Raw genomic sequence first — 17,500 nt, 5'->3', positions numbered from 1 at the left:
CCCATGACTCATAAGCATAACTTGGGGATATTTGGTTGACACTAACGGGAGCGAGTAGAATCCCATCCCCCCCCCCCTCCACACACACACACACACACACACACACACACACACACACACACACACACACACACACACACACACACACACACACACACACACACACACACACACACACACACACACACTGTCACGTGAAAGTTATTAGTCTCCGTCCCGACACTGATCGATTACACGCACAAATACCCCATAATGTTTTCTCGGCAGATGTCTAAGCCTTAGGGGTATACGCTGCCATGGCCAAACGACAATGTAAGTCGTTCTTTATTATCTTGTAAAAACGAAAAAAGGAAAACTTACTGACACTTGAATTCTCTCGCCGCTTCGGGTAGCTGCACGATAACAATTTCTGTTTCGAAGCTCAAGAGATTCATGAAGGTAGCTGATTGAATGCTCCTTACGCTGACATCCACACTGCCTAAAAGTAGGATTTTTTCCCTTTCTTTACTTTGGTTTATGTGTGTGTGTATGTGTGTGTGTGTGTGTGTGTGTGTGTGTGTGTGTGTGTGTGTGTGTGTGTTTGTGTGTGTTTGTGTGTGCACGTGCGTGCGCTCGCTCGCTCGCTCACACATGCCTGTGTGCGTGCATGAGGGAATTTGAACATAAACACACAATACCGGCAAAGTAACGTACGAGCACTCGGTAAGAAGGCGGCGTCACATACCTGGAGAGTGACGTGATGGCCAGGAGAGCCCAGGAATTAGTAAGAGTTTAAAAGTGTGACTGCTGTGGCCACTTCACCGCCGCTCCTTCACCTGACCCGCTCTTTCTGTTGCTTCATCCCCCGCAGTCTCGCTGGGTACGGTTCAGATCAAACGCCCTTCTGAGAGGACGTGAAAATCGCGAGAGTAAAGAAGGCTGTGGAATGCAGGGCCTTGCTATCCCTTTAGACATTACACGACGCCTTTCAGCATTCCAGAGCAGGGGAATAAATCGGCATCAGTCCGTAGGCCATTATGTCACACTCACGAAATCCACGCCATCAGGAGTTTTCCCTCTTCCCTGCAGTCGGTAGTCGAAGGTGCACGGAATCAACTATTGAGCGTGGATACATTCTGAGTAACTTCGTGTCTCATGGGTTTCTATTTGGTGTTTTTAAACGACAGAGGTCAGTATTTGGCAGCGATTTGAGTATATGAGAGCCCTGGTAATGAAGATGATGATAAATCGAATTGAAAATTACTTTCATATCAACCTGCCAAGTGAGAATTTAAAAGGTTCGATGTAATAATGCAATAATGCCCTTTGGATAATAACGGTATGAGGATGAGTTTTTGTGAATTTCCTCTTTTTTAATAGAAAAAATTGTAAGCTCAATGTGCAGTTTCTACGTACGCGAATCTCCGTGGATGTGCTGCTTGCGTATGATGTTATTAGAAAAGAGGTATATTACTATGTGTAATCAGGCCGCCGCTTTCTCTCTCTCTCTCTCTCTCTCTCTCTCTCTCTCTCTCTCTCTCTCTCTCTCTCTCTCTCTCTCTCTCTCTCTCTCTCTCTCTCTCTCTCTCTCTCTCTCTCTCTCTCTCTCTTCTCTCTCTCTCTCTCTTTTCTCTCTCTCTCTCTCTTTCTCTCTCTCTCTCTCTCTTTCTCTCTCCCTCTCTCTCTCCCTCTCTCCCCTCCTTCTCTTCTCTCTCTTTCCTCTCTCTTCTCTCTCTTCTCTCTCTCTCTCTCTCTCTCTCTCTCTCTCTCTCTCTCTCTCTCTCTCTCTCTCTCTCTCCCCTCTCTCTCTCTCTCTCTCTTCTCTCTCTCTCTCTCTCTCTCTCTTCTCTCTCTCTCTCTCTCCCTTCTCTCTCTCTCTCTCTTCTCTCTCTCTCTCTCTCTCTCTCTCTCTCTCCTCTCTTCTCTCTCTCTCTCTCTCTCTCCCTTTCTCTCTCTCCCTCTCCTCCTGTTCACATGTGTGCGAGTTTTTCCTCGTCCCACCAGTGGCCACGACACTTGGGGAAATATCAGGCTGGGGCTCTCTTCCTGAATGGTTCCCACTCTGCTTACGAGAAGCAGCGCTAGACGCGTTTGTGATGCGAAATAACGCATCGATCCAGCAAGGATATCTCAAGGTCAGCAATACGTCGACGCGGACCTCCCCCTCCCTCTTTGTCCTTGCGCCGAAATGCACTGGACTCGTTATGGTGAACAGGCTGCGGCGAGCCTGTTTTGTCCTCGAAGATAAGAAGGCTGCCAGTGTTCGTCGGATGCCGCGTGTCGGACATGATGCATGATGCATTTTAGATAAGCGAAATGAGAATCATATATATATATATATATATATATATATATATATATATATATATATATATATATATATATATATATATGAAAAGGAAAACAACCGCAGCAAGAAATGAAACACAATCGTAACGATTCGAAATCTTCACGAGTTCCTCTTCAGACGAATAATTAACCGAAATAGATCAGTCCATTTCGGTTAATTATTCGTCTGAAGAGGAACTAGTGAAGATTTCGAAACGTTACACTTTGTTTCATTTCTTAATGTTACTGTTTTCTTCTTCATCTTTGTGTACACGTTACTGTGTTTGTGTTCATATATATATATATATATATATATATATATATATATATATATATATATATATATATATTTATTTATTTATTTATATATACACACACATGTACATGTATACACATACACATACACATACACATACACATACACATACACATACACATACACACACACACACACACACACACACACACACACACACACACACACACACACACACACACACACACACACACACACACACACATATATATATATATATATATGTGTGTGTGTGTGTGTGTGTGTGTGTGTGTGTGTTTATATATGTATATATATATACATATATGGATGTATGTATGTATGTACATACAGATACATACATACATACATATAGAAACATATACACATACATATATGTGTGCCCATATACATATATACTTAAATATATACATGTGTGTGTGTGTGTGCGTGTGCGTGTGCGTGTGCGTGTGTGTGTGTGTGTGTGTGTGTGTGTGTGTGTGTGTGTGTGTGTGTGTGTGTGTGTGTGTGTGTGTGTGTGTGTGTGTGTGTGTGTGTGTGTGTCTGTGTGTGCGCGCGCGCATACATACATACATACATACATACATACATACATACATACATACATACATATACATATACCCACACACACACACACACACATGCATGTATATATACATACATATATACACATATGTATACTCCACATGCATGCATACATACGCATATGTGCATAACTACATACTCCATATATTTTCTTTTTTCCCTTCACCTGCGGCGAGGTTCTCCACCCTCCGTCCTCTCACACCTCTGAAACAATGTCTTTCTTTATTTCGCCAGCCGTCCTTTCTCCTTCACATTACCCTAGCCCCCCCTCTCCCCCGCGCCGCCGCCCGCGCCCTCCTGCCAACAGTCTCCCCTTCGGGTCGTGCTGCGGCCGCGTGCGTCGCCGCCGCCCCTCGAGTGACCCAGCCGCGCGCTCCGCTGCGTGCCATGACTAGACTGATAATATTTCTCCGTCGCAAACTTCTTGATGCATAATTTATATTTCCTCGTTTTTTCCTTCTTTTTCTTGTTTTTTCTTTGCCTGTCTTTCTTCGTTCTCGTTTTTATCTTCATGTTTAGTAGGAAAAAAATGGTTACAATGAGTAGGTGTCACTTCTGACATTCCCACATTTTGGTGTTTGGCGTTGTGAGACGGAGAGATTTTTCTTCCTTTTTTCGTCCGGTCTTTTTCATTCTCTTTTTTCGTAAGCCTTGGCGCAAATTTTAGTGTAGGCGAAGGCTTGCGGAGGCGGAATTACGGGACTGGCGCTGTAACTGAATATCTCATTTCCATGAGGCACTGAGAAAAAAGAAGTGGACTTTTGTTCATGGACGGCCTCGGGACAGTTCGGTGCTTTTCGCTCTCAGGGCCAGGCTCCTTTTACAGCCTTTTATGCACGTGTCGCTCCGTCACCATGCACTATTGGGGTCTCTCCTTTCCAATAATATGTATGCTCGAGGTGTCGTGAGCGCGGCCGCCCTTCCTCTTTTCGCTCACGTCAGCTCTTCCTCACATTTAGCCCTCGGTGGCAGCTCCCTCGGGCCGCGAGGCTGTCGTCGCCTGCGGTCCTTTGCGAGTTGAGTTCCCCTTTGTGGCACATTCTTGTGTGGCTTCCTTATCTCGCCCCACAGGTTGCTGCGGGAAAGTTCTTCCTCGTAATGGCGCTGGCGGTTCTTTTTTTCAGTTATTTTAGTTATTGTAATATGAAGCCATGGCGTTTGTCATCATTTAACTTCCCTACTCCACATGCATTGAATCATTTTGAATTTATACTAAATATATGACCTCGCCCTGTGATCAGTGTCGAGTGCCAAAAGGTGTAACAATCTAACACGGGGAGATCTTATTTTGTGATGTTTAAAGTAAAATACTTTGGTGTAATGAGGGCTGCAGCAGTGATATATGAGGCTGTTAAGTTCAGATATGATTATAAAGAACAGTTATTGTTCGCGAAAATAACCTGTGGCGAGCGGGTTCTGTGTACAGCCCGTCATGTTTCCCGTCCAAATATTTACGGACCTTCGCCCGCACACCTTGGCTCGCGATTCGTCCGTCCGCCCTCCGCACTTCCACCTTTCCCCGTTCATGTCTCCTGCCCTTGCCCACAGGCCTCGCTTCCCTCGCCTCGTCTCCACGTCTCTCAACCTCATCCCGCTTTGTACACGATTTGTCTTGATTTGTTCCTTTCATCCCATCACGTTTCACCTCATTTCCGCTCCCTCGCACGCTCGTTCCCCGTGATGTTCTCAGACATGGCACACGTCAGCAGCGAACCCCATAACCATTTTCTCTAGAGCTAATTTTCTCTCACAGCTGGTGTGAAAGAAGCCACAACTCTGTAAACGGTAGTCATAAGACACTAAGGCGAGGGGTCTGTTGCCATGCCCCGCCGCCATGATGTATTTCGACGCCATTAAGCGAGGCCGATGTTTATGAATGACTGTCTGCTAGGCGGGGAAAAAATCCCCAAGGTGAATATGTTTCTCGCAGAATAGGTTAAACTGCCAGTCAGCTGATGATCAGTTACGTCGTTAAATATAGTAACAGTCACCGGGGGAGTATATATCTAGACGTAAATATTAGCCTCCAGTAGTACGTGTTGACCGGTACGAGCGACTCACTGGAAAATGCAGCCGGTCGGCATTTATACAAGGTCAAACTCCTTACAGCATTTCCTCCTCCCCTCCTTGCCAGTGTTAGGCGAGCGAGTTACTCTCAGCTACCATGAAAATGCTTGTTCGTAAATCCATTGCAGTTGTATTACTGGATAGAATTAACGATAATGTTTAAGCGCTAATCAAGTGCAGGAATTGCATTGACTGTCGCGCTTACCTAGGCTGTGGCGACATTATTAGCGGCAACCCTTCAAGGTGGTTTAGAAATTCACTTAAATTCATCTTTGAAAAGAATTACGCAATCTCCATGTTCTATTTTTCTTTTTGGTTGACATACTAGTTGCTTCCCTAATAGTCTTCATGGGAAGAACTCCTAGAGGTCTCATTTAAGCCTGATCAAGGAGTGTCCTTCGTAAGTTTTTGCTTGCCACTCTGGTCGCTTTTGTGCCTGTAAGTCATATTTGAAAACTGCTGTTTGCTGCTTATTGGTGTGGAATTGGTCGTCAAATAATAGCCATCAGTGGAGATAATTCAACAACAGTAAGGATAGAAAATCTTAATGAAGTTGACTGAGATGAGGTGAAGACAAAGCGATGCTGTTCTGCGCTAAGGATTGTGGAAACATAAACAGTGCACCATTGTAGGATGTGCAGCCGTTCAGTTTGGGATGATGTTTGTCATTCTTTCCACTGTCATTCGTACTAACCGCTAGCTCTGCGCTTGATGTGTTCATTCACATCCCACGGTCACAGTGCATACAAAGGGCCTTGGGACGGGACAGTGCTTAAGTGAGTAAGGCAGACTGCTGCAACATAGTATTTTTATTCATGTATGAACAAGGGAGGAGGGACGTACCTGGTTCTGAATCTGCGAGGAGATGCTGCCACGCCAGTGTTTGCATACACCAGGGACCGAGCCGCCCGGGCCGCGCGAGATAGAGGCTGGCGTTGTTCAGGGTATGAAAAGCTTGCATTGCAGCGTTATATATATATATATATTATATATATATATATATATATATATATATATATATATATATATATATATGTATATATATAATATTTATATTATGTATATTTATGTGTGTGTGTATATATATGTATATTATGTATATATATATATATATATATATATATATATATATATATATATATATATATATATATATATATATATATATATATATATATATAATGGGGCCGCGGTGGCCGAATGGTTAGAGCATCGGACTCAAGACTGTCACGACGGCAATCTGAGTTCGAGGGTTCGAGTCACCGGCCGGCGCGTTGTTTCCCTTGGGCAAGGAACTTCACCTCGATTGCCTGCCTAGCCACTGGGTGGCCAAGCCAGCCCAAGTCAGTGCCGGGTAAAAAGAGATGGTGACTCGGAAAAAAAAAAAAAAAAAAAAAACACCGGGCGGAAGGCAATGGCAAACCACCGCTCTAAATTGCCAAGAAAAAATCATGGAAAAGCCCATGATCGTCAAGGCCGCGGTGGCCGAATGGTTAGAGTATTGGACTCAAGACTGTCACGACGGCAATCTGAGTTCAAGGGTTCGAGTCACCGGCCGCCGCGTTGTTCCCTTGGGCAAGGAACTTCACCTCGATTGCCTACCTAGCCACTGTGCGGGCAAGCCAGCCCAAGTCAGTGCTGGTCCCAAGCCCAGGATAAATAGAGAGAATGATTACCTAAAGGGTAACACCGGCACTCTCCGTGGAAAGGAACTGGGGACCCTACCACGTACTCACTCCAAGAGCATCACAACATGAAAAAACTAAGTATCATGCTGTGACCACGGCGGCTCAGACATGAACCTACCGTTAAAAGAAGAATATATATATATATACATATATATATATATATATATATATATATACACATATATATACATATATATACATATATATACATATATATACATATATATACATATATATATATATATATATATATATATATATATATATATATATATATATATATATATATATATATATAATATATACATATATACATACATATATATATATACATACATACATACATGGAAGAAAAAACCCACAATACAAAAACTAGATTTATTGAAAATGAGACTACAGTTTCGAAATCCACCTGGATTCCATCTTCAGACCTGAAGATGGAATCCAGGTGGATCTCATTTTCAATAAATCTAGTTTTTGTATTGTGGGTTTTTTCTTCCATTGTATCAACACGGAAGAGTGTTTTGCTATTCATCTATACACATACATACAGACATACAGATATATATATATATAATATATATAATACACACATGCATACATACGTACATACATACATATATAATGTCTGTATATATATTTATTTGCATATATATTTACATTTACATCTATCTGCCTGTATATATATATATATATATATATATATATATATATATATATATATATATATATATATATATATATATTGGTGTGTGTGTGTGTGTGTGTGTGTGTGTGTGTGTGTGTGTGTGTGTGTGTGTGTGTGTGTGTGTGTGTGTGTGTGTGTGTGTGTGTGTGTGTGTGTGTGTATGTGTGTGTATGTGTGTGTATGTTATATGTATATGTATATGCATAGATGATGTTGGAATATACAAATCAGAACATTGAGATGGAATGGTTGATGTTCATAGTTGAGAACAGAGTAGTGTAGCTTATACAGCAGAGGAATGCACGAAGGTAGATGAGGAGGGCCAGTGGAATGCGCTGAACAGAAGAGAAGCGAACGACAGCGCCCGGCGGGGGCAGGAGGCGTTGTGAGGCCGGCACTTACGGCCCTCCCGCCCGCCTGGTGACACATATCACTCGTGGCACCGGCTCCTTAAGGGGTTGTAATTCCCGGGTTATTGGTCCTTCCTGGCGTGCGTTGTCTGGCCTTGGCGGAGACCTCGGCAAGTGCTGTTGTTGCCCCGCGGGTCACTGCTGGCTCGGACCTCGACGCGCAGGTTGTGAGGGAGGGGGATGAGGGGTGAGGAGGGCGCCGGAGGGGGACAGAGGAAATGGCACTTATTATGTTGTTGCATCTGCTCCTAAATGGAGGAGAGACAGACTGGCGTTGAGATTGCCTATGCGCATGCTCTGCAGCGGGTCTTATTTGCACTATGGGGAGCACACAGTATCCTCGGCTTTGCTAAGTCACCAGCAAATCACTTCGCCAACGGAAACGCCCTTCGTAATTATCGCATCAAAACAACGGCCACACCAGACAGAGGCAGTGTCATATCACCCACACACACACACACACACACACACACACACACACACACACACACACACACACACACACACATATATATATATATATATATATATATATATATATATATATATATATATATATATATATATATATATATATATACACACGACATACTCATGCTCTCTCTCTCACATACTAAATCAGGCTCGTGGCAAAGGACAAAGACGTGTCTCGGGAGGCGAGCCGCCGCCGCGCGAGACACACGCCCATATCCGTCTGGCTTTGGAGAAGCGGACGTAGGGCAAAATGGCGCCTCAGGTATTTCCGGGAATTCTTTCTTTTATTGGGAACGCTATTTCTTACTTTTACTAAACGCTCCTCTTCTTTGGTAGGGTTGTTTCTGAAGGTGACGAATTCCATCGCGAAAGGAATTTTGGGGAGAAGGCGGACACATCTCACTGTCTCGGCCGAGGAGGCGCAAGTGTCGGTGCTTCGGAACGCGATGCGACACTTTTTAAATCCCGTAAAACCCTTTTAAGATCGGTATGTTTAGGGTGTGATTGTATGTCTACAACCGCCATTAAGATCAAATCGCACTCTTAAATTCGCTCTCATTTATGCCGTGCAGTTTATATTTTTCTTCTAGTTGTATAAGTAGACATGACTGATTCTGTATACGGGTTTGTTGACACGATGTGTGTGTGTGTGTGTGTGTGTGTGTGTGTGTGTGTGTGTGTGTGTGTGTGTGTGTGTGTGTGTGTGTGTGTGTGTGTGTGTGTGTGTGTGTGTGTGTGTGTGTGTCGGGTTGCAATGCATTACTGATAGACGCCAACATTCCACGGTTTACCAAATCAGACGAACGGGTTTGCTTTCGCTCGTGTAATTTCCCTCCGGTCTCGGCTTAGCCTTCGCCCTCGATGGAATATGACGTTCATAGAGATAGAAGACACTAAGAACGAGGGATAAAGGGAAAGTCAAGAGAAAAGAACAGATAGTTTTGCTCTTGAATAGAAATGTGTTGTCGAAAGGATTCTGTTTGTTTTCTTGAAATCAGTAAATCCCGTTTATCGATGTAGGTGAGTATTCGTTGTCTTTTTTGTATATATGACTGTTTGACTTTAGCTGACAAAATTGTTTCTATAGTTTATTATTATTATTCATTGATATTTGCAAACTATCAAAAGTTTACATTTTACCTTGGTTGTGTCTCTTCTCTTCTGAGCATTCTCACTCCCTACTTCGCCTCTCCCAGTTCTGCATTATCTCCCACTCACGTTCTTCTTGTTCTCCCTCATTATCTCCATGACTTCAAGGTAAACCACCCTAACCGTGTATACTCTCTGCGTTGATTCGCCCTTGTTCAGGCTCGTCCTCGCGTCTCGCGGTGGCAGCAGGTCCTGTTTCCCGCCGTCCGTGTCGGCCGTGCTGACATCACCCCGGCTCTTCTCTGAGGTTGTGATTGATGGTCGTTTGGGGATGTCAGCTCGCACTTTCAGGCTTTGTTGTTGTTGTTTGAGATTTGCGAAGATCTGGCTTCGGCCGGGCCTTCATACATATGGCCTTCGGGAGGCTGCTTAATTATATACCCGGCACCGGTACACCTAAAATGCTGTTCATTACGCATGGCCCCCGTACTTGACCGTTGAACCTGTGGTTATTACAGGTGAATTTAAGGTATTATGTATAATCCAACGTAATGAACATTAAATGATCACAGATTATTGTTATTAGTTGTATCTACGCCGAAATAAGGAGCAATAGTTAATTAATTCCTACAGATCAGTAACGACTTATTAGCCTGGCATATACTGCGTATTAACAGATTCGGTATTAGCTGTAAAAGTGCAGGCACGAATTGGGAAACTGCACTTCACGCTGAAGTTATGCGTGCTTATTAGTACCAGCGACGTCAGGATTGGGCGGGACTGACACGAGCGAGGGGCCGAGGGTTATAAACGCGCATTCCCAGAGGGTGGGGCTAAACACGCTCCCGTCTGAATTCCTACAAATAAACATCTGAGGTCACACCGCAACTCCGACAGCAAGTGCCTCCGGACGCGAAGTACAAGAGAAGTCATGTGCTGGTAAATGCGTCTGTGCATCACAGTCTACTCTAGAAGTGGTCTTATAGTAAGCTTGCGGTTTATTATTGACATTTGCCTTTACGTACGTGACCATTTTCGAAAAGCTGCTCGTGGGGGAGTTAGCGCATGTGGAAGCACGTACGATGGAAGGCAATCCATCAAAACTAATGACGCCAAAGTAAGCGCCAAGGAGTATACGCTAAACGACTTCCAAGTCACTAACAGATAATAAGCATCGATAAATAATGTCTAGGAAATTCATTGTAAAATAATTTCTATGTTCTTGAGCACTTTGTATCATAAGTTCGACATTGGATGGACAGTATTGTGCTTATTTTTATTGACTGCATGTTTATGCTGATAGGTTATTATAGGAAAGTGACGATATTGATATAGTATAGATATAATTCATTTTACAATGTATAATCATATGATACAGTACATTTACACAATACATTCGTGTTTAGTACGTGGTGTCTAGATATCAGGTTTGGTCTAATTCACAACATGACATGAATTTATACAGTGAGAGTACCACTGCTTCTATAGATTGTCGCTTTGTTGAGACTGAAATGTGATTTCTAGATATCACTAGCAACGTTTCCCTTGTGACAGATCATATTACGTCCATAACCTTGATACCTTTGTTTGGATTCGTCCTGTTTTGTAATGTTTTCTTGTCCCAGATGGTAGAATGGCCTCCGTAGCTGTAGGCACCACTGCTGACACTCCTGCTGCTACTTCTGCTGTAACTGCCTCACCTCCTCCTGTCCCTCTTCCTAGGAACTTGTCTGCTCAAAACCCAGAAACCGCCCAGTCTTCCGACACCGCTCAGTCTAGCACTTCTTCTTCCTCCGCCATGGCGAGCGTTCAGACCTCTCCGGCAGCGCTGTCTTCGCCACCAGGCCCGCCTCAGCCCCCACCTGTATCTAGTTCTCCACCTCCGCCCCCCTCCTCCTCTCCTCCACCACCTCCCCCTCCACCCGTTGACTTATGCTCGGTTGCATCTCCGCCCCCGCCTGACCTTCCTCCTCCTCCAGACTTCTACTCCCTCTCCTCCTCTCCGCCTCCACCGCCCCCTCCCCCTTCGTACCTGTTCCCTGAACTCTCATCGGAGGACTTGCCTCCCCCACCCCCGGCCCATCTCATGATGGACCTACCGCCCCCGCCGCCCCCGATGTACATATGCTCGTACGACCCGCCCTCGCCAGAGGTAAAGTCAGAATACGATCCTCAGCTCCCACCTCAATTTGCTTCAGCCGCGAAGCAACAGCTATTCCCACAAGCTCCACCTCCTGTCCCTCTTCCTCCCCCTCGAACTGGCCCTCCCCCTCGACCTAGCCCTCCTCCTCCTCCGACGCCGCCCGTGCGACAGGCGTCGAAAGAAAACCTGGCTGCAACAACACACACAGACACCCCCGCGGCGGTGGCGGAGGCTGTAACGTCGGAGATCGTCACCAGCGCAGGCTCTCCAGAGTCCTCCTGTGAAGCGTCTGGGGAAGAATCGAAGACCAGAGGAGAGACGAGCACAGCGTATCCGGGAAAGAACGTAACCGAGGATTCCGCCGACGGCCGTCCAGCCTCAAGCTTGGTGTCATCATCTACTCTGACAGCCACTATGCTCCTCACTCCTGAATCTGGCCTCTCCCCACTGCCCCCTCACGCCCTCCGAGTCTCGCCAGTTCCCACTTCGTCGTCGCTAGAGTTCACAGATGATTTCACCATGACGCCGCCCTCGAGTGATGTGACCTTTGCATCAAACTTTTATGACAATAGTAAAGACTCCACTATAGATATGGAAACACCTGAGGCCACACCACAGCTCTCTGAGACAGTAGGATCTGTATCCTCTACACCTGTTGACCTGACATTATCTCTTGTTCCTGACAGCATGGACACAAGTACCCACATGTCAGAGACTAGCCAGGATGTATTATCTGCAACCGTTACCTCGGATGATGCGTTGTCTCCTTTGCCCAAATCAACAAGCGAAGATATATCACAAGGAAATGAAGACGATGATTCCCTCTCAGCTAGAAATGATGTGATAACGGAGAGGTCAGATCTGGACACCCTCGTTTTCCCCAGCACTGCCAACACCTCTACCACAGAAATGGCGCAAATGTCGTCCCCATTCTCCACTGAACCTCCGTCTTTGTTCTCTCTCCCCACCGACAGTGATACCATTTCAGCTGAATTTGATTCCCTTGCAGCAGACACCTTGTCACCGACAGGGGATTTTGATTCATTAGCTTTGGAAGCAGACACGTGCAGTGTAACGACCTTCACCACTGCTGTTACTACAGATGCTTATATGCTCTCCTCATCATCCCCAGGGGTTTCAGATACTGCTTATGCAACTGCTGATAGTACAATGGCTTCAGCAACAGCATCTCCAGCATTCACAGAATCCTGTACCATAACACCAGTCCCTAATGACTACCTTACTCCTTTGTCAACCAACCCAACTACAACCCCAATTCCGTCACCCATTCCCACAGAGGCATTTACCTCAGGACCTAGCTCACTTTCTCCTTTTCTGGACTCCAAATCATCTACTCCCCATCTATCTGAAAGCTCTCTGGTGACCAGTGAGGGCACTGCGTCATCTGGTTCTCAACATCCTGTCTGTCCATCTTCTTTCTCTCCGTCCCCTCATTCTTCAACCTTCGCTGTCTCCTCAGCAAGAACAATGGCGTCATCACAACATCGTCCTGATCACAAGGTCACCAATACAGAAAGGTTAGTGGCATCACAATCCTCCGAACCTCACATGAAATCTACATCAACCCAGGGCAGTTCTGTGATGTCACAGGTATCAGAGAATGAAAAGGGAGGTGAAAACAAAGACTCCCAGCCCATCGACGTCACGGGACCGGGGAAATCGACAGTAGGGAGTGGCGAGAAGGCATGTGAAGCTGGAGGAGGACAAGGGGATGAAAAACAGGATTGTCCTGATGTGAAAAACAGTGAGAATGATGGTGCTTCTGAAACCATGGAACTTGAGACTCGAGAGCAAAGCACAGAAGAGGAATCGAGTGTACATAAAGAAGCTGAATCAAGAACTGAAGAGGAGATTAACAAAAAAGGAAGAGAGAAATCAGAACGTGAAGAAAAGGAGGATAATAACTGTATAGAAAGTAAGGATACTCCAACAAACAGCGATACTTCTGCACAGTCAGATTCTAATAACAAAGAAGATGGAGTAAAACTTGATCATGAGGACATAGATGAAAAGAAAAAAGAGGTAAGTAATGAGTTAAAAGAAGAGCCAAATACAGAACTTGAGAATAACACATCAAAACAAAATTTTGAGAAATCAGAGAGTGAAGAAGCTCAGAAGACAAAAAGTATGGAAGATGATAACATTCAAAATTCAGATAATAAGGAAAATATTGAAGTCAAATCTGATGAACATGCTGATCTAAATGATTCAACGGGAAATGAAGAACCAACAATGAAAAATGAGGAAAAGGCAGACCAAGAGAGTACTGCCACTGGACTTAATATGACAGACAACGAGAAATCAGGAGAAGAAAAAGATATTTCCCAGCAACTGATAAAAGGCAGTTCAGACGATAAAACTAATGCTGAAGAGGATAATGCAAAACCTGATTGTGAAGTTCCCTCAACAACTGTGGCAGATAATAGTGGAAAACAAATGACTAGTAACAATGATCAAACTGACAAAATGAATTCTGAAAGAGGAGCAAACTCTTCCAAAGATACCACTCAAACATGTCGAGTAATACCTACAATAATAGGTTCAGTTTCAGATGTTTTCCAGGGTTCAGAGGGAGCACCCTCTGGCACTCCACCCAAATCTCCAAACTCTAGAAGGAGGAGACAGCCACTTACGTCTTTCTCCCACTCAAGGAGTCCTACCCCTAACCATGGAGTTCAGCTTGAAGTATCCTCATTATCAGCTCAGTCAAAAATATCTCATACTTCTCCACACAGTGAAACAAATACTGGAGGTACAGTAACCCCAGGAAGGACACCATCACCTGTGAGTGCCAGAAGTTGTCAAGAAGACTCTTCAAGAAAATCACCTTCACCCAAAATACTTTCTGGAAAATCTGACACTGCTCTGCAGTTATTGAATGCTACTGTTGGTAACTTAGAAACCTTATGTGCAGATTTACCAGCTTCTACAAGTATCCAACAGGATACACATCAGTCTTCAGAAAAGCTGTCTCTCTCCCCTTCAAATGAGTCAGACAAAACACTAAAGGAAGCAGGTGCTATGAATGCTAAAGAAACTTTAAATGAAGAGGAGAAAAATCTAATAGAAAATGGCAAACCTCAGGAAAAAGATAGTGAACCAAAACACCAAAAACAAAATGGTAGAAAAGATCCTGATTCATCTCACACTGCTGATGTCCTCAACAACAATACAAATGAGGATGTAAAATCTCAATTAGATGTTAAACGAGAACAAGAAAAACAAGTGGGAAATGGTGGTCCACAAGTGTTAGAGCAGCCTCTTACAACCAATGGAGTCAAAATCCCAGAGAGTTCATTTGTAGAGCCACTCCCACAGAGTGAGAGTACTCAGCCTTCAGCTCATGTAGAGTCAGTTTCACAGTCAAGTACCCTCCCATCTCCCGTAGGTTCTGTCAAGAATGATGATTGCCAAACTAATGATGTAACACTGAATGTCTGTAGTGTTCAGAATGCCACACCTGCCTCAATCACTCTCCCTGAATCATCCATACAACATACTACTGGCACTGGCATTAAAACACCCACCATTGCAAATCAGGGAGAAAGTATAGTTCATAATTTTGATATTGATGAGAGAAAGGACAATAATGGGGAAAAGGTAGAACCAGAGTGTAATTATGCTGATAGTATACCTATAGTTAGTTCAGACAAACAGGTTTTACCAGAGTCTAGTCATGAAAATAAACTTGAAGGTCAGGGTTCAGTTTTAGGAACTAGTTCAGTCAGTGCTTCACACACTCCAACTAATGGTTCCCACACCTTATTGTCTTCTTCTTCCCCCCTTCACAGCATCCTGGAAGATGTTGTTGAACCTCCGCCAGTGCCCCACGCCAAGACTCCCCCTCCGCCTCCCCCTCGATCCTGTGTCAACACTCCCAAGCCAGGCATGAGTGCTCCATTACCGCCTCCTAGGCAGTATATGCTGATTCCAATCAACCCACCCCAGACGACACTTAGAAGACATAGTCCCCCACCAGCTCCACCCCGATCTACATCAATACGCAAATCTCCTCCACCTCCACCTCCCAGATCAGCCATTCATACTCCAGCTTCTAAGAATGAATGGATTGATTTTCCTCCACTTCCACCACCTCCAGTATCGTCTCTAAACACTCCCTCTAGTCCAACACCAAAACTGACTCCAGTTCCAGAGGAGACCTCATCACCATCTACACCCCAACCCTCTGTATCATCTAGAAACTCAGAGACATGTTCTCCAGTAACTACCAATGCCACAGCAAGAGCTACCACTCCCTCTTTAAGTGAATGTGAAGCAGATTCAAGAATATCAAATAAAGAGGAACAAACAAATGCTCAGGCCATTATAATCTCATCCACCTATTCCAGTTCACAGTTGGACGTGAAAACTGATGATAAGCCACCAGCTCTTCCACCACCCCCTGAAGAAGAGTCTGAAGAAGAGCCACCCCTACCACCTCCCCCTCCAGTAGATTCCCAAAACAAGTCTGAACCTCCTCTCCCTCCACCCCCTCCAAATGAATTAGTTTCTGTTCCCCTCATTAATTCACTTCTGCCACCTCCTCCTCCTCCTCCACCTCCAAGAAATTTAATTACAACTCCACCACTTCCACCTCCCCCCAAAATTGTATCAAATGGGGAATATCTCACCTCTCATGTGGATAATGTTAAAAAATTCTCTAACCAAGTAAGTATTTTTACTTCAGATTCGGCAGAAAGTTCCAAAGAACCCCCTACCATGCCTCCACCTCCACCAGCACAACCTGCAACAGAAGCATTAGCTGTTTCATCTTCATCCATGCTTACATCTAATGTGACATCTCCAGTTTCTTCAGTCCCCCCTGTGCCACCACCAGCACCTTCATCTACATCATCAGATGCCAAATCCCAGTATACACCTCCACCTCCACCACCTAACACTTGCCTAACTTCTCCTAAACCTGGCCTTCCCAACTCCTCTCTCTTCTCAATCTCACCATATGGCAAAGTTGTCATCAACCGAAGTGATTTACCACTCCCCTCACCAGAAGAAGAGATAAGGAAAGTCTTTGCAAATGTTAAGGACTGGGGAATTTTGGAAGAGGAAACTGAAACATTGTCAGTCTATACTCAGCTACGGCCTAATATCCAACAGGGACCACAGTAAGTATGAAGATCTTTGATCTTTGTTATCAAAATTCTGGAATAAGTGTGCTTGTTTGAAAATATATTAATTTTTTTTCACGATTTGTAATTAGTGTGCCACAGAGTTGACACATAGGGTAGACTTACCTACTTAAGTCAAATCACTTACAATTAATTACTTGTAATATTCTTTACTAGATGTGGTTTAGTGGCTCTTAGTATGGCATCTCAAGTCTTTCCTGAGACTGTAGATGTTGCTGACTTACTGAAGGAGGCCAGGAGAAGAGGCTTTACCAAGCATGGAGAGATGTTTAGTTCAGAAGCCATGGTTAGCCTGGCAGAAGGAATTACTGGGATGGAGGCAACCATCAGAAGAGATGTCTTGTGTGACCCAAGGACCCTACTGGAACTCTTGATGAAAGGAGATTTGATTTTAGTGCCGTATCCTTTTATAGCAATGGTTTAATAATTTAATTAATTAACATTTTCTAGTTTGAGGATGGCAAAAGGTAGAAACATGATTAATTGAAGTGTATTGAAAGAAAAAACTTTCTTGGGTATTACATTTTATCCCTTTTTGGTGATGTAGTGTATTTTAAAACTATCTATTGCTACTGAAAAAATAGAA

The 17,500-nt window shown here is 44.2% G+C and overlaps 1 protein-coding gene across 1 annotated transcript in view; it reads left to right on the top strand.

The window, feature by feature from the left end:
• The window catches only part of LOC119575406 (mucin-5AC-like), a 36,400-nt gene that overhangs the window by 16,718 nt on the left and 2,182 nt on the right, over positions 1–17,500 (top strand). Inside the window, exons 3-4 of the mRNA XM_037923005.1 lie at positions 11,229–16,890; positions 17,071–17,313. Of these exons, the coding sequence (XP_037778933.1) occupies positions 11,237–16,890; positions 17,071–17,313 (5,897 nt within the window). The 5' untranslated portion in view covers positions 11,229–11,236. The remainder of the gene's footprint in view (positions 1–11,228; positions 16,891–17,070; positions 17,314–17,500) is intronic.

The sequence above is a fragment of the Penaeus monodon genome, chromosome 7 (assembly GCF_015228065.2).
Source record: "Penaeus monodon isolate SGIC_2016 chromosome 7, NSTDA_Pmon_1, whole genome shotgun sequence".
NCBI lineage: Eukaryota > Metazoa > Arthropoda > Malacostraca > Decapoda > Penaeidae > Penaeus > Penaeus monodon.
Note: the sequence above shows the minus strand (reverse complement) of the source record. Positions and strands in the feature narration are given on the sequence as shown.